Below are 21,424 nucleotides of genomic sequence, written 5' to 3'. Positions count from 1 at the left end.
GAGTATTCACCATGTGTTGCTTTGTGATGGGCCCTGGCTGGTCAGCCTGGAGACCCTGTCTGCTTCGTCCCTCCAGCTTCGCTCATTGCTGGGAGCCCAACAGCTCGAGAATCACGGGTCTTGTGAAGAGATTGCTCTGGCCTTAGGGGAGGTGATCAGAGACCCAGACACCCTGCTTCTGAAACACTTAGCTTTGGGGGGTTTATTTCTCTCATGTGTAAAGTAGAATAATGGGATAATGATGCCACGCTGTATTCTAAGTGTGTGCGGTTTTCATTAGCCCTAAGGAGTATGAGGGGCCCATTTACATGGCCAGTGAGCATGCATGCTGAGCTCCAGAGGAGGACAAAAGGAGGAATCTCGCCTTCAACGTGCAGGAGAGACCCATGCTATTGAGAAGCCAGCTGAACGACAGCCTGCAAATTTCCAAGAAAATTGTAAGGCTGAGCCTTGGGAAAATAGTTGCTGTTCCTTCACTCCCCTCCTCTGGAAGGTTCGCTGCTGTCCGTGTTGATTTCACGGACCCAGTTCACACACTCTCCTCTCACACCTGAATTCACTGGCCCTAACCTGCTGTGACAGGAGATTTACCTACGAATGGTGGTTTCTGGAAAGGTGGCTTCTGCACCTGAAGGGCCGCTCGCTGGGAAAGGACGGGATTCTGCAGAGACCCTGGCCTGCCTCAGGTCGGACCCAAGTCCCTGTCCTCCGGGTTCAGGAGTATAAATATGTGCCGTCTGCTCAGCTTCAGATATACTCCGCAGCGTTTGTGGAGGGGAGCTCAGACAAGGCCACGACTGCCAAAAGCTCACCTGTGGGGGCTTTTCTGTTCTTTTTCTTGGCTGGCGGTCTAGTGTCAAGGTGAAGGGCGTGAGTTTTGGTGTTGGACAAACTTGGCTCCAGATCCTGACTCTGCGTCTACTCTGCTGCATCTTGGGAAAGACACTCATCCTCTCCAAAACTCATATCCTTGCCTGTGAAATGGGGATAATAGCACCTCCCACTCAGGGTTGCTGAGAAATTATTAATTAAGTCCTATTGTAAGCCTGGTATCTGGCTCATGTAAATGCTCTATAAATAGTCACACTTTTCTGAGCCCTAATTTTCCAGCTGAGAAGCATATTATTTGCTAATGTGACAACAGAGGAGTGGGGTCAATGGCACATGTGTCCACTGTTGCGCAGCTTAACCCCGACATGGCCCGCTGCTGTCCAGGCCCAGCCTGACCCTCTTGCCGGGGAGCAGAGGGCAAAGACCCATCGTTCTGTTACTCACCCCTCTTGAGAGGTATAAACAGGAGAACGAGCCACTGCTTTGCCTTTATTAGTAGGTCACAGAGCTTTGCCTGGCACCCCAAGATCCAGCCCCCCACCTTCCAGTATGCAACAAGGCCATCCTTGTCCTGCTTTTGACCCTCCTCAGCATCTGTTCCACTAGAGGACTGGCCCTCTGGGCTCTACGTGTGTTTTGCCAGCAAACACCATCTCAGCCACAAACTATCTGCATCCTCCAAAAAATTCAGCAGCAGAGTTAGCTCCTACCAAGGGGCTGCTTTGGTGAGCCAGCTGTTAGTTCTTGGGCCCCTGCCCACTCTGTGGGGCAGCATCAGTCAACCTGAAGTTCTTGAGCCTCCTCTGCTTAGTGAGCTCAACAGTTTTAGAAACCGGAACATGTCCAAGGATCCTCAGGGCCTGGAGTGTGTAATATCTCCCGGGGCCCCTTGTCCCTGCATCCACGGGCCCCTGCTGCTGCTGGTCCTGCCCTCGGCCCCTGTCTTTCCACCCGGGTTTCCCTGGACATCCATGCCTGAGGCCCCACTGGTGGCCAGGTCTAGACTGAGGGTCCTCCCGCAGACAGAGAGCCGCCGTAACACCTCAGAGGCGGCCTCCACGGGCACACTGGCACGCTGCACCAGCAGCATATCCAACAGCGAGTTCATTTCCGAAAGGAAGGTGCTGGCCAGCTGCGTGCCCGTTGGACTCAGCTCTGGCCCCAACCCCTTGCCGAACGTCTGGAAGGTCCTCGGCTCCTCCAAGGCTGCAGTGTTCGGGGAGAACACGTTGTCACGGTAGTTGGTGGCAAGGGGCAGAGAGAGCCTGGCCATCCAGGCAGGATCTGGGACACTCAGCCGCTCCAGGGCCAGGCCTGCGGGGAGGACAGAGGGGACAGTGAGGGCCGGGTCCACGGAAGGGCAGGGTGGACCACGGTGGGATGTGGGCAGGGCAAGGGTACTGAACAAAGGAGGGAAGGGAAACGGCAGGGGACGGACGGGGCAGCTGGAGGAGGACAGGAAGGAAGAGGCCCTGACAGGGAAGCTCACTTGGCAGGAAGGTGGCTGACTGAAGCTGCCCACGAGCCGAGGGAGGAGGAGACAAGGAAGGCCCAGAGCTAGAAGCTGGCCCGTCTCTAAACAGCGCTGCGTCAGCGGACCGTGGCACCAGAGCGTCTTGCACCGGTCCCTCACAGCCGGGCGCACAGCCGAGTGGGGAAGGATCCCTTTCCTGGCCTGGTGCTGCCCTCTGTCTGTATGCACAATGGTGAGCACTTGCTAAGTACATTTGTGCCAAGCAGTTACATAATTGTCTCCTTTAACGTCCACACAGCATTTGGAGTCAAGAGAACTATCCCATTTTATGGATAGGAAACTATGAAGTTCTAAGAAGTTAAGTCACATGTGTACCAGGCAACCAAATCCAGACCGGACCCCAGTTCTGACGGCTTTGAAGCCCCCTGAGACTGCACCACCCTCTCCACTTGGAAGAGCTGGCCCTTCCTCCCGCCGGATGCTCCAGGCGCCCGTCCACCCATGGCCTCCGGACTTCGTAGGCCTGCTAAGGTCCACACTGTCACCGCTGGGCCCCATGCTCTGAAGCTGCGGGAAACCCTGTCCCAGAGGCAGGCTGGGGAGGGGCTGGCTCTCCACGGGCTGTCCAGGGAAGGCCAGTGGAGAACTTTCCTAGATCTCCAGTGCCACCATCGCACTTTTTTCCCTTCACAGAAATTAGTCCCAGGCATGATGGTAGAGGCCCAAGCGGAAGAAAGAATGTCTTGTGGTTAAGAAACTGTGTCTTAAAAAAAAGCACAAGATCTACTTGGACTTGTATTTAATGTTTGTTTAAGGTGAATGGTTTTGAAGTCCATGCACTGTGGTGGGAATGCAGGCTGTTGCAGCCACTATGGAAAACAGTATGGAGTTTCCTCAGAAAACTAAAATGGAACTGCCTTGTGACCCAGCAATTCCACCTCTGGGAACATATCCAAAGAAGCCTGAAACACTAATTCATAAGAACATAAGCACCCCTATGTTCATTGCAGTGTTATTTACAATAGCCAAGATCTAGAAGCAGCCCAAGTGTCTTTCAGTAGATGATAGATTAAAAAATTGTGCTATATTTACACCACGGAATACTACTTGTCAGAAGGAAAGAAAGAGAGAGAGAGAGAGAGAGAGAGAGAGAGAGAGAGAGAGAAAGAAAGAAAGAAAGAAAGAAAGAAAGAAAGAAAGAAAGAAAGAAAGAAAGAAAAAGAAAGAAAGAAAGGAGAAAGAAAGAAAGATTACCCTTTGCAACAGCATGGATGGCCATAGAGAGCATTCGGCTAAATGAAGTAAGCCAGTTAGAGAAAGACAAGTACCATCTGATTTCACTCATATGTGGAATCTAATGAGCAAAATGAACTGACAAGCAAAATAGAAACAGACTCCTAGAGAAGACTGACAGCTGTCAGAGGAGAGGGGGTTTGTGGTCTCGGTGGAAAAGGTGAAGGGATTAAGAAGACAAAAAGTGGACATGGACGACAGTATGGTGCTTACCAGAGGGGAAGGGGCGGGGGGAGGAAGAAGAGGGTGAAAGGAGATAAATGGTGATGAAAGGAGACTTGCCCTGGGGTGGTGAACACACAGTACAATATACAGATGATGTGTTATAGAATTGTACACGTGAAACCTGTACAATTTTATTAAGCAGTGTCACCCCAATAAATTCGATACAAAGGAAAAAATGAAAAATAAGAAAAATAAAACATTAAATCTGTGCATAGAATAAAAGCCTAGGGACATGTCAAAGTGTTAACCAAAATTATCCAGAGCAGAAGTAATTTATTTTCTTTTTATCTATATTTTTCTACATTATCTAAATATTGCTGATGTAATTTGGAAAAGGTTATTTCAAAATATAGCTAATTGTTGTTTATATTGATATAAATGAGTCTCGATCTTGCCTCTGGAGCGTGGAACTGTGCAGCCTGTGAGGCAGGGTCAGGCCCCTTCCCAGCCAGCCCAGCCCACGCCTGGGGCTTGGTGAACATTTACTGAATGATTGACTGAACATAAATATTAACCCTGGACATTTGGGAAATGTAAGCCTTAGTTCCCTGAGGCTCTGGGGTAATAAGGTTGGAACTCTTTTGCTGTTACAGAATGAGGCCTTTCCTCGTACAAGGGTCAGAAGGAACGAAGCTTGGAATGAGAAAATCACTGGGGCGCCTGGGAACCGTCGAAAGGCGCCGGCGAATTCCCTCTGTGGCGGGTAGGCTCTGGGCGGACCTGGGTCGCGCTCGTCTCGGACTGCCGGATTGCCGACAGCACGCACCGAGCTCATGCAACCAGCATCACATCCTCAGGTGGGGCTTTCATCTGACGCCGCCCACACCCGGTGCACCACACCCTCGCCAGCGGCCTCGTCAAAGTCCAGGCCTATGAGCAGCTCAGGTGTCTGCGTCGCTGTTGCCCTCTTCACCCCACCCCCTGTGCTTCTTGCCCCCTGCGCTGTGGGGAAGCGGGGCCACCTGGGAACTGAACCCCAAGCTGAGCTGCCCAATAGAGACAGAATGTGAGCTACAGAGGTCATTTGAAATTTTCTGGTAGCCACATTTTAAAAAAGTACAAAGAAAATGTGAAATTAATTTATAAAACATTTTATACTTAATGTCATTACTTTATCTCATAATCGAACAGTATTTTAAAATCATTGAGATAATACATATATTTTTATACTAAGTGTTTAAAATCTGGAGTGTATTTTATAGTTACACCAAATCTCAATTCAGACTAGCCATTTTCACGTGTGGCTAGTGGCTGCTGTGGTGGACCTCACAGCTCTACATTCTAGACAATACAGTCCTGCAAAGCTTTCTATGCATGTGCTGTCCGAGGCTGTACCCACTAACCCACGTGGCTGTCGAGCACTCGAAATGGAGCTGGTATGACTGAGGAACGGGACTTTCCATTTACACACACTTAATGTTAATCAGATTTAATTTTACTAAATTTCAGTTTAGAGCCACACTGCCAGTGTCAATAACCAATGCCTACACAACCTTGGGAAGATTATTTAACACCCCGGCCCGTCAGATCTTTCCTTTATGAGATGGCCATGAAGAATCATCCCTGTCTCGTAGGAGCTTCTCGCGAGGCCCTGAGAACAGGGACTAGCACGTTAAAAGCACTCAGGAAATGTTAGCCGTATATTTTTTAACCAAGGAAAGGAGGTGCCTGCCATGCCCGCAGCGCGTTTGCAGCCAGACGGAGCACTCGGTGTGTGCGGATGAGAAACGAATTGCCCACCACAGGAACGACAGGGCCTGGGAAGGTTGGACCGGCGGGTGCACCCCCAAGGGGCCAACTGGTGTCCGCAGCAGCGGGGCCCGCCAGCAGGCTCTTGAGTTAAAGTTCATGTTTCATGTCTATTTTCCAAACAAATTATTTCTCTAGAAAAAAGTTCTTTTCCTTTCCATTAGAGGTGTTAGCACATTAAAGTGTTGACTCAGTTCTCAGGGTAAAAGGACATTTGAACACCAAAGAAATTCAAAGGGGTGGTTCAGGAGGTGAAGGGGGCAGGGTCTCCCGATGCCAGGCAGGCCCAGGTTGGCTCCCCTCAGTCAGTAATGAGCTGGGTGACTCTGGGCAGGCCAAGTTATCTCTCTGAGCCTCAGTTTGCTTATCTCTAAGTTGGAGCGCATAGTGTCTACCTCCAAGGAGTGTTGGGAAGGTAAAATGAGGTAATGCGTTGAAGATGTTTCCTGTATCTGGCACACCCCAAGAGCTCAGCAATTGTTCCCTTTTCTTATGATGATTTGTAAAATGAATAATCAAAGCAGAATCTGTTCTTTAAACAAACAGAGACCATTTGAAGCTCCAGGAGAAGTAAAATATTGCTGGTGTTCCTCCCCAGACACGGGACGGCTGTGTTTCCCTGCGGTGGGTTGGAGCAGAGCTCTGAAACCTGGGCATGTGAGTGCTGGGGTCAGGAGGAGGGTTAGGGTGACCCCGGGGAGTCCCTACCTTTCTGGGGGTCCAGTAGACTGGACAGCTCTTCTTCTAGCAGCTGCTTCACAGACAGGTCCTCTTCAAGGTCCAAGGGTCCTTCTTCCTGGTCTGGTTCTGCCTGTCCCCCAGCCCTGGCCCCTGGGCTCTCTGCGTCTGGGATTGCACTCCTGCAAAGGAAACCCACTCAGCCCACAAGTGAGCCAGTTCACACGCAGGTTCATTTGTTCCAGCTCACGGACCTTGTTCCGTTCATGCCAGCCTTCATCGGTCTGCACAGGCACCCGATACCCACAGTTCAGCCTTCAGAGTCAGACCAGCCTGAGTTACTCGATCCCAGCCCTCCTGCCTACTCTGAGTTTACGCCACCCAACTCGAGGGGCGTGGTGAGGGTAAAATGAGATGCTGTATGTAAAGAGCTTAGTACAGTGTCTGGTACATTGTGAGCACTCAGAAAAGAGAAATGATGATGAAAGCATTGTGTGATTACTCACTATCGTCCCTCCCATTTCTTCACATTGCCTAGCACAGAGTAGGAGATGAGTAACTTTGGTTGAGCCAGTGCAGTCATCCACCATCCATCCATCTTTCCATCTGTCCAACCGCCCACCCACCCATTCATCCCTCCGTCAATTGTGTGCTCCAGCGAGGGTAGCAGTTTTGTCTGTCTCGTGCCTTGCCCTCTATTAGGGCTCAGAACAGGACCCAGCTCATAGTAGGTACTTACACTTTGCGGACTGGGTGACTGAATGTTCCCTGCTCCCTATTTGGGGCCAAATCCCAGACCAGAAGAGCAGACCTCTAGAGGATGCTGCTGAAGAGACATCCAAAAGCTATTCAGAATCAACTAACCCTCCTTCCCACTCCTACTGCCTCCTGCTGGGCTCCTCTCCCCCAGGGACTCCTCTCATCACCTGGGGAGGCCAGTTCCTGAAACCTCTTGGCTGTGGGGTGGACAGGACCGGCCCACATCGTCCCAGCAGGAGGAGTGGCTCCCGAGGGATTTTAAGCCCTGGGGGTCTTTTCTGTTTTTTTGTTTTTCCCGTGGTCAATTCTGCTTCTCTGAAGGGATCAGCAGGGAGGAGGCAGGTTTGCAAGTGTGGATGACAACATCTCCTGTTACTGAGCAGTTACTCTGAGCCAGGCCATATGCTTTGCAGGGTATATGTACCTTTTCATGAAACCTTTCACATCTGTAAGGAGTTCTCTTGTTATCGTTCTTATTTTACATAAGAGGAAACTGAGACTTGTGAAGATAATGCAGCTTGCCCAAGGTCCCCAGTGGGAATTCAAATTTAGGCTGCTATGGCTCTGGAGTACTCACCCCTGCTCTCTACTACCTCCCACTATCCTTGAAAAAACAAGGGGAAAAAAGGAGCTACAGGTTGTCAAGGCAACAGCACTGAACCAGGAGTCAGGTGCCCTGAGAGCTCGCCCCAGCTTTGCCACTCACTGGCTTTATGACCTTGGTCAAAGTCACTTTAAGAGGAAAGGACTTAGTGTTGATGGTACACTTTCCATGTGCCAGCCATGGGGCTTAGAATACTTGGACCATTAAATCCTTACGCCATCAGTACGAGGAAGTGTGGTGACCTTCATTTTAAAGACGAGAGACCAAGGATTTGGGGATTTCCCTGACTCGCTCAAGTTTACATGACTGGGTGCATCAAACTAATTAGAGCCTCAGTTTCTCCATCTGTAACAAGGAGTTGGATTAGATGTCCTCTTGAAGTCTCTCTAATTCTGGAACAGCCCAAAGGAACACATGCACATACCCATTTCCTTAGCCACTTCATATTATGTTTAAGGGTCAAGAGACGAGAGCCGCAAGTTACAGATCTGAAGTCCCTAGGCCAGCACCTCTGCAATCAGGGGACAGATAATCAGAGCCTTAGGTATGAAGTCATTTCCTTAGTGACACTGTCCTGTAAATACTATAAATACAGTGGCTCCAGGCCCCAGTGGCCTGGGCTGGGGGAGGGACGCTGTGCACTGCACTGTCCCAGGGGAGCCTCGGCTGGGAGGTGCTCCCTTCCCTAGTCTCAGAGACAGCAGGGGAGAGGGGAGGCCAGAGGGGAAGCTGGAGAAGCTGGAGAAGCTGGGGCTACGTGCGCTTACCTGCCGCTGCAGGGCTTGGCCAAGTACTTATTTCCCCGGTGGTTAGGTCTGGGCTGGAACTGGCCCCGATGCAGCAGGGACAGCAGCTGGGAGATTTGCTACAAGACAGGAAAAATCTGTTGACTCCACACAATTCCGACCCCGCACACTTCCTCGCCGGATGTTTCCCTCAATGCCGGCACTTTCTTTTTATAGTTTTTCCTCCAACTTCAGATGTTTGTATGCTCAGATGGGGGTGGTGAGCAGGGAGCTGTGACAGAGGCTCGGACCTGCACAGGCAGGGTCCCTGCTTTGCCTTTGTCATCCTAGGCCCTGGGTGTCTCCGGGGGAGAATGGGGACCCTCTGGGCTCATCCCCCACAAGTGACCTGCCTCTGCTGGAATCTGTGGAGATGGGGGTGGAAAAGGCATTTCCTGACCATGAATTAATTATTACTTTGATCAGAATTATGTTGAAGAGTTATTGCCCCCCCCTTCAGCAGTATTCAAGCACTCAGCCAACTTTTGTGGCCAGGTGTAAGACTCTGCTGTAGAGAAGGCAAAAATGATGTCACTTAACCATTCATTGATTCATGCTTTCGTTCAGCCAGCTGGTATTTAGTAAGTGCTCATTTGTGCTAAGGCCCTGTGGTCACCACGGGAATAAGAATGAGAGCAAGGCCCAATGTCTGCCCTGAGGGCGCTCATAGTCGCCAGGGAGGACAGGGCACAGTGGCTACTACAGGGGCAAATGTTGGGGGTCTGTGGGAGCAGAAGGGGGCTACTCACCCAACGTGGGAGCAAAGAGGAGTCTGTGGGGTGAAATGGGAGAAGTTTATGCACTTATTTCTATAAGTGTTTATCGAGTTCACACTGCATGGTGGGCACCTCTGCTGAGACCCCAAGACTCCAGTGGAGTGTGGCAAGTGGAGAGAGGGTGAGGGTCTGGGCCTGGGGTGAAGGGCGCTCCAAACAGAGGGCCCTGAACACTGAAAGGCCAGAGGAGATGCCTGGAGAATGGGGCGGAAGTTGGGCAGGATGTCAGTGCCAGACCCTGCGGGGCCTCGTGAGGGAGAAGACAACAGACCAAGTCTTGGGAGGCTGAGTTCTAGTTCAAGGTCATTTCTAGTTTGTGTAATGTCAAGCAGATTTTTAGACCTACTCAGACCTTTGAGGTGGAGCTAGAAATTAATTAGATTAATTGATCTAATTGTCAGTATTAGATAGTTCGGAAGTTAAAAATGCTCCATAGCCCTGACCAGTGTGGCTCAGTGTGGCTCATCCCGCAAAGTAAAAGGTCACTGGTTTGATTTCCATTTAGAGCACAAGCCTGGGCTGTGGGTTCAGTCCCCAGTCAGGGAGCATACAAGAGGCAACCGAGCCATGTTTCTCTCACACATCCATGTTTTTCTCCTCTTCCTCCCTTCCCCTCTCTAAAAATAATAAAATCCTTAAAAAAGGCTCCACAAATGCAAGAAGGTTGGGTTATTTCTCCCAGAAACACGGTGTCTGCCTCCCGAGCCCACTGCGCTCCTCCCCGGGAAGGCCCTTCCTTCTCTCTGGGCGAGACAGAAAGTGCCCATCTCAGAGGAGAGTTGGAAGGGAAGGTGTCCAGGACTGGGGTTGCAGTGTGACTCGGGAGATCAGGGTCCCATTGCTTGCCTGAGGGAAGAGCCCATCTCCTGAGGCACCTGCCGCCCTTTTCCCAAGTGACAGCCTATATCTCAGGGACACTTCCTGAGTGCCATCCCCTAAGCTGAGCACTGTCATTCAAGGTCACTTCATAGTTAGAGCCCAGACTCTGGAGTCAGTTGGACTGAGGTTCAAATCCTAAATCTGTCCCTGCCACAGTTCCCACCGATGAGGTCTTGAGGAATTACTTAATAAGCATTCTGAGCCTCAGTTTCCTCAACAGTAAAAAGGGAATGATAATAAGATCCTGATCATACAGTGGTTGTGGTTATAAGATTAAATGAGTAAAAGTATATATCATTTATTTAATAACTCTCAAGTAGTATATAATTCATTTAATTCTTACAATAACTCAAGGGAAGAGATACCATTACACCCATTTTGCAGGAGTAAAACCTGAGGCTGACAGGGGCTACATGGCAATGACTGGTAGGGCTGGAATTTGAACTTCGATCTGACTCCGCTGTGGCACTGTGCTGCTAAAAAGATGTCAGGTGAACTTCCTCTTACCTTCAAGTTGATCCCAAGTGGGCTGGGATCAACCCTTCTTTCCATAACCCCTGGGGCCAACCACAGAGTCTGCTCCTACTGTCTCTATTTACTAAAAACTGTTTTTTGGCATAAAGAGCTCATTCAGTAAGCATTTGATGGATGAATGAATGAATGAATGAATGAATGACTCTGGGCAATCTCTGGGGCTGCATAGAGCTCAGGGCAAGACTCCTGAGAAAGCAGCTGGGCCCTCTCCAGGTGGCTTCCTGCGGAGGGGGTGGGGGAAGGAAGCTGTGTCCTTGCTGCACAGGAAGCCTTCGCTGATGGCCTGGCCAAACAGAAGTGCAATTTGGATGGGCAGCTGGCACAGGGAAAATGATCTGGGGTGCCGGGGAGCAGATATGAGTGTGATATCAGGCACCATCTCTGCAAATGTTTCCCATTTGTGTCTAATAAATCCTAGGTCTCTAGACACTTTGCCATTTATCATCTCATTTAAGTCTCAGACCCCTGGGAGGTAGACACAGGGTAAGTTTGGCATCGTAACCCCCACTTTATAGATGAGGAAAACGAGGCTGAAGGTTACCCAGCTTCTAAGTAGCCATGCCAAATTTGAGCCCAGACCTGCCTAATGCCCAGGTTTCAAGGTCGTTTTCACTGCCCCATCCTGCAGACCCAGACAGCGAGCTCAGGGTCCCAAGCAGGGGGTGTGCAGCCCCTGGGCCTGGGGGCGACGATGCCCGTGCCAGCCTGCTCCACAGGGGGCCTGGCCCCGTGGAGATGGAAGGGGCTTTGCGGAAGTCATCATAATCATTTGCTGAGTGCTGTCTAGGTGTCAGACAGTCTTCTAGAGGCTTTGTCTTCAAGCAACCTTAGGAGATGAGTACTATTAACATGGACATCTTCAAGAGAGAGGCTGAGTAACTCCCCTGTGGTGCACTGCTAGAAGGTGTGAAGCCAGGATTTGAATCCAGGCAGCCTTGCTCCAAAGCTCTTATTCTTAGTCCCTACCTTGGCTGTGCGTCTCCTTTCTCCAGGCTCCCTGAGCAAGTGCTGTCTAGGAATTAACTCATCCAATCCTCAGGACAATTCTTTGAGGCAGATGCTCTTACAGTCATTCCTATTTTACAGATAGGAAAACTAAGGCTCAGAGACAGTAAGTAATTTATCCAGGATTACACAGCTCAGTTCTGTTGACCTCAGAGCTATACGCTGAATGGCTGCACACAATGCACCATGAAGTGCCCAGTAAGCCTAAGGAATATGAGGATTGTGAATAATGGTGGTGTCTGATACTGTTGGTAGTGGTCCAGGGGTGACCCGAGTAAGAGCTGCCCACGCCGAGGTACCTGAACAGGAGGAGAATCCACAGTGAGCTCCTCTACAGGGTTCCGCTCCGCAAAGGCAGCCACAGACAGTCGGACCAGGCTCCGCAGGATCTGCTGGGGGTCTGACTCCTTTGCGGGGGCCACTTTGCCGTGGAGATTTCGCTGCCGCCTCAGGGTTGCGGAGGAGGCTGGTGAGCTCAGTGGGGCCTCCTCGCTGCCTTGGTCTCCAGGCAGCCTCCCTGTTGGGCTGCCTGCCGCCTTCAGAGGCCTTGCGCGGGGCTGGCCCAGTGCAGGCTGGGGCTCAGGAAGGTTCAGGTTCTCCCGGGAAGCGTTCCTCTGCCTGGAATGGTTGAAAAGGAGGTTGACTGTGTCCTGCAGCACCTCTCTGTTCTCAGCCAGTGTTCCCTGGTTGCCTTGGTTACGCAGGGTCCTATAGAGGGTTGGCGTGAGATGAAAGGGGGCCTGCAGGCAGGGGTCCCAGCCTGCTTCCATCATTGCTTCTTTGCTAACATCCTTGGGGAGCTGGTCAACTTCACCAGGCTCATCCGCTGGGCTTCTGAGCACGGGAACAAGGTGGATGTCCGCTTTCTGAATGTGTTTCTGGGGCCTCTTGGGCTGGTGGCGGTAGGTGGATTCAGCCTCCCGACAGTTATAGGCCCTGCTGTCCTTCTTCTCCGTCCGGCAGACAGACATGATCAAAGCCAAGATCAGCCCAAAGACGGCGAGCAGGACAACCAGGCAGATTACCGTCAGCACCGATGTGCTTAGAGCCCCAGAATCAGGGGCTGGGTCCCTCAAGTGGTCCATGCTGGTGACAAACAAGACCCTCAGCAGGGCTTGGGTCTGCAAGGAGGGGCTGCCACGGTCTTCCACCACTATTTCCAGCTCCCACTTACTCCTAATGAGACTGCTGGCATTGGTTACATTGATGAACAGCTGCCCCAGGTCGGGGCTGAGGACAAAGAGGCGGGCTTCATTCCCACTCCGAATCCTGTAGAAGACCTCTCCATTTGCCCCTGAATCTGCATCTCTTGCTACAATGGTCGTCAAAAGGAATGGCTGGGGGCCATGTGTGGCCAGCAGTGCTTTGTCAGTATCCACTGGACCCAAGCCACTGGGAGTTTCAATGGGCACCAGAAGGTGGCCTGTGGAGACATTGACGAGCACTGAGAGGCTGGCTTTTCCATCACTGAGTAGGGGATGAATCACCTCTGGGGCATTATCGTTGGCATCCAGGAGGTTGACCCACACAGAGACGCCAGATGAGAGCCGGGGCTGTCCCCTGTCCTCTGCAATCACATGGAACTCAAAGCCGGCCATCTGCTCGTAGTCCAGTGACCTCTGAGCAGTGACCTCCCCTGTGTTTGAATCAACGGCTACCAAGTGAGAAACTGGGGAGTCCTGGATGCTGTATGAGATTTGTCCGTTAATGCCCAAGTCTGCATCATGAGCCTTGATGGTAATGAGGTGAAGTGAGGGTAGGTTGTTCTCCCTAGTGGAGACTTCATACCTGTTCTTCTCGAACACAGGTGCATTGTCGTTGACATCGCTGATCTGGATGCTGAGCTGTTTCTCTGCTGCTAAGGGCTGGGTTCCTTGGTCCTGGGCCAACACAGTGAGGGTATATTGGGGCCACTGCTCTCTGTCCAGCGTGGCGTTGGTTAGCAGCATGTACGTGTTGCCAGTGGTCCTTTTCAGCCTGAAGTGGCCCAGCTCTTGGCTCAGCCAACAGTGGACTAGACCATTGTCTCCTGAGTCCAAGTCCTTTGCTGTGACTAGAGCGATGAAACTGTCCTTAGGAAGAGCTTCTGACACCAGTGACGGCTGGGAGGCCCATGTGATGTGGATGCTTGGGGCGTTGTCATTGACATCCAGAACCTTGATGAGGACTTTGCAGTGGGCTGGGATGGGGTTAGGACCCAGGTCCCTTGCCTGGACATCCACCTCATAGGCAGGATTCTTCTCGTAGTCTAGGGGTTGAAGCAGAATCACCTGGCCCGTTTTGGCATCAATACTGAAGGTGTCCAGCACCTCCGGAGGCACGTGCTTACTGAGAAAGAACTCCACCTGTCCGTTGGGGCCTTGGTCAGGGTCTGTGGCGGTCAAGTTTATGAGGAGAGTACCAGGGACAGCATCTTCTTGGATTTCTAGTGCCAGTGAGCTCTCAGCAAACACAGGGCTGTTGTCATTGGAGTCCAGGACGTTGACTTTGACCAAGCTGGTGCCTGACTTGCGGGGGTTCCCACTGTCATAGGCAGTTAACACCAGATCAAAAAATGAGTGGATTTCCCGGTCCAGCTCTTTCACCACCACGAGTTCTGCATGTTTGGTCTCATCGGGCCCCACGATGACATCCAGGGCAAAGTGCTCACTGGGAGACAGGGAGTAGGAGTGCAGGCTGTTGGGGCCAGTGTCCGGGTCCAGAGCTCTGTCCAGGGGAATCCGGGTGCGCAGAGAGGCACTCTCAGAGATTTCCAGCTCCTGCTCACCTTTGGGAAACTGTGGCTCGTGATCGTTGATGTCCAGCACCTGAATCTCCACGTGGATCAGAGCCAAATCCCCTGTGGCAAGCACATCAAAGGAAACCAGGCAGGGATCCTGCTGCCTGCAGAGCTGCTCTCGGTCCAGACGCCTCCCTGTGATGAGCAAGCCGTCCTCAGAGTCCACCTGGATGGGCAGCGCCTGAGACAGCTGCAAGACCTGGAAGGCAGCCCCCGCTTGCCCACGCCTCTCCTCCCAACCCAGTGCCTGGGACAGCTTCCCTATGACTGTGCCAGACGGCACTTCCTCTGACACTTGGTATTTCACAGTGAGAGTAGCCACTTCCTGACAACCCCCTGAAAGGAACAAGTAGCCACCTGGCCCCAAGAGCCCCAGCAAAAGTTGAAGAAGTTGCATCATGCTTACCGCCGGAATGGGCTAGATTCAGAAACTGCTAGAGTTCTTCAAAGGCTGGGAAGTCCTCCAGTGTTTCTGGGGGGACTCAGTTAGCCCCGTTCTCCTGCCCCCAGACCTGCTGGCACAGCCTTGTCCCATAATTAAATGATGGTGAGACTAGCAGGATTCTCAGGCAAGGCCATCTTCATCTGAAGAGGTCCGAGAGGTCCCAGCACCGATGAAGTAAGATTGCCAGGGGAGACCCAACACAGGGGCATCCGCTGCTCCACTCCAGCCAATGATGGGCAAGAACCGGTCTAAGAGGGACTTGACCCAGTAAAGCAGGATGTGGGGATCTGACTTCCAAACAGTTGCTAGGCTGGGGAAACAGAGAAGCAGCTTTTTCCTATGGAAACCCCACCTACAGGAAAAGGGAGGGCTGTGAGTTTCAATGCCAATTAGAGAAAGAGAGCAGCTTCCCGTGAAGCCCAGCAGCCTGCTGCTGAGGAGGATGCGGCAGGGGCTCTGGGGACAGGCCGGAGGGGAAGGCGCTGTTCACACAGCAAGGCGGCCGCTGAGGGAAATGGTGCCCCTGTGTGGCCGAGCGAGCAGAGAGCCCGAGCCTCTGCCCGCTGCCCAGGGTCTGAGGCCCCCTGCGCAGCCATGCTCCTGTCTCTCTTTGTGCCTGGCATTATTTCTCTCCCGTCCTGATCTTTTTCCTACACTCATCTACCTTTACTCTTGACTCTGTCCTGATCACCCACTTTTGTTGCATGGGAAGCAGCTGGGATTAAGGGAGCGGCCACCACAGCCCAACTGCCTGGGTTCCAATCCTGACTCTGCAGCTTATCAGCTAAAATGTGACAAGTCACCAAGCCTCTCTGGGTTTTTACCACCTCCTTTTGAGAGTGAGAATGAGAGGAAGAATAGTAGCTCTCTAGCAGGAAATTGTGAGGGAGAAATGAAATGATGTATGAAGGGCCCGGCCCGGCCTGAGTCACAGGCAGTAATGTATGGTCAGCAGCGGCTGTTAGGGTCTGCACGGCTCCTCCTTACTGTGGCTGGCTCTGGCTCTCACCTGGGCCCCGGGGCAGCCCCTGCCCACAGGGACCCGTGAGAGTGCCCATGGCCCAGGCTCCTGAAGCACAAGGGCCTCCCTGGCCTGGTCACGTGCTGCCCCCTTCCCTTCCTGCTTCCCGGCCTTGAGGCCCATTGTTCTCGGCATCTGGTCCAGCCTGAGCTCCTGTCTGGGGATCCCCCAGCCTCCAGCTCCTGTGTCTCAGGGGTTTAGACTTTTCCCTCTCCCACACCTTCTCCTCCCCTCCCCTCTCCTCCTCCAGTTTTTCTCTCCCCACTGCTGTTTATGGCAGAGCCCCCCAAATGATACTCCCTTGCTGCCCCCCATCTCTTTCAGGATATTTTAGGGTGTGCCTTCCTTGCACACCGCTCCTCGCAGAGGCGAGGCCCTGGAAGGAGGTGAGGGGCAGTCTTAGGTGCCCTTGGAGGTGCCTTGCTGCCTCTCGGTCCCCTCCTCAGTCTGCCGTGCCATCCTTCTCCCAGACTTACACCCAACTTCAAGGTCGAGTCCAGAGGTTTATGGAGCATTTGAAGTGCTGGGAATTAAGGGCCAGCTTTCCCCTAGATGGGCGTTTGCAGCTGAGTCCTTGAGACCGGAGGTACTCTGTTGGGGCAAAAGTGACTCCAATCAGGAGGCCCGTTGGCCTGGAGGCCTGCAGACGTTAGAACAGGGGGAGCCAAGGGACCAGATTAGGCTAAGCCCCACCTCCACGCCGTCCCTCCCCCTGTGCCATTTTGTCCCCACACCCTCTCCTCTCACCCCGCACCCCACTATTGGAGGTGTCGCACCATCTCCCTGAAGCCCATGGGCCCCAGGAGGGACCATGTCCTGCAGCAGGGCTCTGGAGACACACAGGACCCTCGCCTGCTTGGAGACAGCGCCTCAGTCGCTTACCCTCCCTGGGCTTAGTTCCCTTCGCCACAGAGTCGCAGAGTCCGTGGTGAGAACTCAGTGAGGTGATACTCCTACGTGGCACAGAGCCTGGAACAGAGGAAGCTCTCAGTGCAGGGGATGGCTTTTCACCTTGTATCGTTTTCCAGGTTTTATGCTTCATACGCAAATGGCGAAGGTGGTCTTGCATTTGCCCCTTCAATTGGAAAGCTCGTTTCGCAGGACTCCCTGGGTTTCAACTGTGCTACGTGCTACATTGCCTTAGGCCACCCGCACACCCGTGCCATGGGGCAAAGAGCCTCAGCAGAGAGGATTAGGTAAATTTCCTAAAATCACACAGATTTGCCCTCCAGAAAGCCGCTCTGGAGAATGGATTGGGCAGGGGGATAGAGAAGACTGAGGGAGGAAGGCTGGTTGGAAGCAAAGCAGAAAAGCCTTGGAGCAGAAATACTGGTGCCAACAGTGTTTCCAGGATGCCATCTGGTGGCCAGAGGCAGAGAGGTGGGTGCCGGGAGTCCACAGACACCCACAACCCCAGACCCTCTCTGTGTGGAACGCACAAGACAACCATTTGTCTCAACAGGAAACGTACTGTGACCCAGTGCCGACAGGAGAAATGATGGAAATCATGATTTTATAGGCGGTAACATTTATATTTTTGAAAGGACATTGTTATGTGTGTGTGTGTTGTGTGTGCATGTACAGTCTTGACTGACACCATGGAGGCAAAAAAATAGACTCAGGGAACATGAGAAGTTTGAATTTGGATTTCACAGGTAGGTTCATTGTTTTCCTTTGTTTTATTAACATTGGGGGCATGAAGCTAAGACAACCCTAGAAGAATCCAAGGCCAGCACCCTGGCCAGGTGAGCATTTTCCCGTCCACCAAAAGGTTGTGGGTTTGATTCCTGGTTGATCCCTTGGTTGTGGGTTCGATCCTTGGTCAGGGAGCATACAGGAGTCAGCTGATTGATGTTTCTCTTTTTATCTCTCTCATCAATGATTTTTTAAAAAAGAGAGAATCCAAAGCCAGCAAATGAGGCCCCAGACTTTTTCAAGGCAATTTCCTTTGGGAATGGGGTCTTCTTTAGTGATTTTCTGTCCTCCTCTCTGGCTAGGGCTCAGCTGATCATTGGCAGCCTCATGTCAGAGGTGAATGGAGCTGTCACTGGACTTTGCCTAAGAAGCCTTCGTCACCCTGAGTTTTGAAACATCTGAGCATGGCCTCCCTCAAATCTGAAACGTCCTTTGTTTGAAGGTAGATCAGGACTGGTGCTTGGAGGCCTTGTCACCACTGGACTTGGGGTTGTTCACACTTAAGTTCCCCCTTTAGGGTTCAGGAGAGGGCTTCGGGGGTGAAATGGCAGGGGCAGGAGTCGGGGGATCTTTTCAAAACCACTTGGAGTCCAAAGGACCTTGAGGAGTCAGACCAGCAGAGTGAGACTCTGGCCCCTGGGGCGTCACAGGCCAGCTGGAAGGCTGAGATCGGTCCCGCACGCCAGTGTCCTGCTGGGCTGGCTGCCCACCCCGGGGCTCTGTGTGACCCCATCCAGCAGCTTGATGACATTGGGGAGCTTCATCCTCACGGTCATTCCAGTTGGGAAGGTGACTGGAACTCCTAAGGTCTGCCTTTTTTTTTTTTTTTAAGATCTTGCTGGAGTGAGAGCAGTCGAGCCAGGAACCACGACTGCGAGATGCAGGTGGACGCTCAGGCCACCCAATGGCGGCCTGGTACTTCGTGGTCTTCGCAGGGACAGGTGACAGATGTCTGCTCCCATGCAGTGGTGCCTCTTTCTGGATCCAGTGCAGAAAGAAGAAATCTGCAGGGAGAAATTTGCCAAGAAATAGGACTTTTGAAGAAATAAAAAGGCTTTCTGTCTGAGTTAAGACACACAGGCAGCCAGATATCAGAATCATTTGGAAAGTTTTTCAAATTACCAGGGACAGGGCAAGAAAAGGCACACTATTCTGTTTTATATCAGAAAGTTTTATAATAGTCAGCTCCATTTTCCCCTCTTTGAACAGGCTTCATCTTTCAGCTCATTAGGGACAGGGTTGGGGGTGTTGGGTGTTTTTGTTGGAAATAGGGGTCTCATTGATCTGTTTAACAGAAGGAAGAATGGGTGGCAGCAGGGAACGGCTGAAGGTTGAGTACATCACGGAGGGGTCTACTGGAAAAGAGCGAGGAAGTGGCTTGAAGACAAGGACTTGTGACCGAATTGTTGTAAGCTAGGGATCTTCATGGTCTTCAAAAAAAAGTTCAAGAAAATATTTATAATTTATTTTGTGCATCAGTAACCACACAGTACAGCCCCCAAACGGGACCCATAAATTCTGAGCTGATAAGGGTTGCACATATATTGTGTCTCCCCCCCCATCTTGCAGAGGAGAAGTGGGCTCTTTCCAACCTAGATTTCAGCTCCGATATGCTATCGGTCATTCCAGCTTGCAGCCATTTTCACCCCAACCTCACTGACAACCACTGATTTAGAACTTCTTAGAAGCACCATCAACTTTGTAAGGGTCAAACTCCACAGCCTCTGGGGCCCTCCTCACTGAGCATCCTCCTGGTGGCCCCCGTCCCCTGGGCCGGTGTCACCACTCAGCAGAAGCCCTGTCCCTGCCCAATTCTCCCTCCAGATTTTCGCAGTCTCTCTGTCCTCTTCTCTGATGCTTCCTTTAGTTTTCCTTGCTTCTGACTGCCAGGTGCAGGCATGGTCCCCAGATATTGCCCTGTAAGTATCTGGGTTTAGCCCAGAAATAGGTTAAATACGAACCAGATAAACAATGAAGTTATTTTTATCTGGCAGTCTTATCTAGAAGTAATGTAAGCTCTCAACACGTTTCTTTTCTGTTTTTTAGCTGTGGGGTGTTATTTTTGTTTTTGTTTTTGGAATTTTGGTTTGCTCAGTGAATTTGAACATCTATCAATAAACACAAAAATCCAACCTATTGACTGGGAGCATCATCTGTGCATGAATATTCAGAAGCTGACTCTGTTGATTGGCCTGGTTATGTGTTCAGCATTTCTGGGGGATTCAGGATCAAACTGTTCTCACACTGTAAGAACCACCCCGGAGGAAGCCTGGATCACACTCATTCATTAATTTATTCAGTTACCCAGTCACTCGTTTATTTGTGGAATTCAGAATGTTCTTTTCTGTTTATAAGGTCACTTTTTTTTTGGTGGGGGGAGTACAGGAAGTAGCTGAAGTTGACCCACATTTTCCCGTCCTTTAAACCATTGGCTTGGTTTTCTTTCTTCACACAGAATCTAATCAGCCCAGTTCTCACCTTGCTTCAGAAAGGTTCTTGCAGGAAGGAAAATGAGTCTTCCCCTCGTTACATAAATTCTCATGGGGCTTCCCTTTATACATTTATGACAGCCAGGAGTTGAGCCTGGAGCTCTGAGAGAAGCAACCACACACTGATTTATGATGGCAGCTGCTGCTAAATCTCACCCTTCTTTCCTTCTTACGGAGCCATGTTACCTGGGGGTTACAAAACTCTTTTCACTGTTATTCAGGGGAATAATAATAAAATGCCAGGTTGTAAGTATAAACACGATCATTCTGTGTCTATTATTGTAAATCAAATTTTACTTGCTTCAGAAGCACAGAAAACATTTTATACTGTCAGCCACCTCAAACCTGTTCAGGAGTCTGTTTTTCTATAACCCTGGAATGACCTGAGGTACTGTTTGAGCTGCGCTGACCAGGGAAGCTGGTCACACAGGTGATCTGGTTATTTTTCCTTATAGATCCCACTGGTCACTTTCCTTGAGCAAAGTGTTGACTTGATTTAAGCATAGGCTTGGGATTAATGACATGGGGCTCAAGATTCCAATCGCCTGGGTTCAAAGCTTGGCTCCATAATTTACCACCGGAGTGCCAGTAGCAAGTCACTTAATTTTTCTGTGATCAGTCTCCTTGGCTTTAAAATAAAGATGTTAACAATGGTAACTATGTTATGTAGTTTCTATAAGGTTTAGCTTAGTCAATACATAGTATTTAGAGCCAGAATGCGAGTACCACTCTGATTGTTAGTCATGTATAATTGTGATTTTAGTGTAATAGCTCCATTTTTTTCAAAGAATGAAATCCTTATTTTAAAGAGAAACCAATTTTTCAGATTTTCATGTCACAATAGTAAAACTTTTAAGATGCATGAGGAGAGCAACTACCCAACAACAGGAGACCAGCAGGAAGGCAGTGACACCTCTGCACTGGGGCCAGGCTTGCCACTGTCTGGTCCCTTCCACACTGGTGCACCTGTACCTGTCAGGGCTTGTTTTAGGGCGCTTGTGAGTGATGGCCATTGACAAGGAGGCTCTCTCCCCTGGGCAGCTCCCCTGGGCTCTGCAAAGTCTCTGGACACCCATTGGATGCCAGCAATGGATGACACCACGGGTGGCATTGATGGCCCCAGCAGTACTAGGCTTAGTCTGTGACCCACTCCTGCTTCTCTACCCAATGCCTTGGGTCTTGACCTCTGGTCTAGGTCACACACCCCATTGTCTTCTAGTTCTCGACTTCATCATCCAGCCTCTTTGAGGACAGAGCTAAATGTTTAGTCCACTTTAAACAGTCATCCAAATTATTAACACAGCTTTAAAATTCTCTCTTCTATTCCCTCCATCCTGCAACCTCTGACTTGAGGTCACAGCATGATGTCACAATTCACCACCTGCTCTGACTCTGTGAGAATT

At 51.1% G+C, this 21,424-nt stretch overlaps 1 protein-coding gene across 1 annotated transcript; it reads right to left on the bottom strand.

Moving 5' to 3' along the window:
• Nucleotides 1-1,307: 1,307 nt before the first annotated feature.
• Nucleotides 1,308-15,128, bottom strand: PCDH12 (protocadherin 12). Its single transcript, XM_037147676.2, has 4 exons — nt 11,892-15,128; nt 8,381-8,478; nt 6,281-6,432; nt 1,308-2,145 (listed from the first exon to the last, which is right to left on the bottom strand). Exons 1-4 carry the CDS (start codon nt 14,769-14,771, stop codon nt 1,685-1,687), a joined length of 3,591 nt encoding a protein of 1,196 aa, XP_037003571.2. The 5' UTR covers nt 14,772-15,128; the 3' UTR covers nt 1,308-1,684.
• Nucleotides 15,129-21,424: the final 6,296 nt, after the last annotated feature.

Source organism: Artibeus jamaicensis, unplaced genomic scaffold, assembly GCF_021234435.1.
Source record: "Artibeus jamaicensis isolate MK-2021 breed Jamaican fruit bat unplaced genomic scaffold, CSHL_Jam_final contig_456, whole genome shotgun sequence".
NCBI lineage: Eukaryota > Metazoa > Chordata > Mammalia > Chiroptera > Phyllostomidae > Artibeus > Artibeus jamaicensis.
The sequence above is the reverse complement of the archived record's forward strand: the minus strand, read 5'-3'. Positions and strand labels throughout refer to the sequence as shown.

Excerpts from the sequence above, each read along its gene's own strand:
- PCDH12 (XM_037147676.2), bottom strand. The coding sequence starts at position 14,771 with ATGATGCAACTTCTTCAACTTTTGCTGGGGCTCTTGGGGCCAGGTGGC. Across the intron at positions 8,479-11,891 it reads TGGATTCTCCTCCTGTTCAG|CAAATCTCCCAGCTGCTGTC; the intron begins GTACCTCGGCGT and ends CCTGTCTTGTAG. Across the intron at positions 6,433-8,380 it reads GCCAAGCCCTGCAGCGGCAG|GAGTGCAATCCCAGACGCAG; the intron begins GTAAGCGCACGT and ends TTTCCTTTGCAG.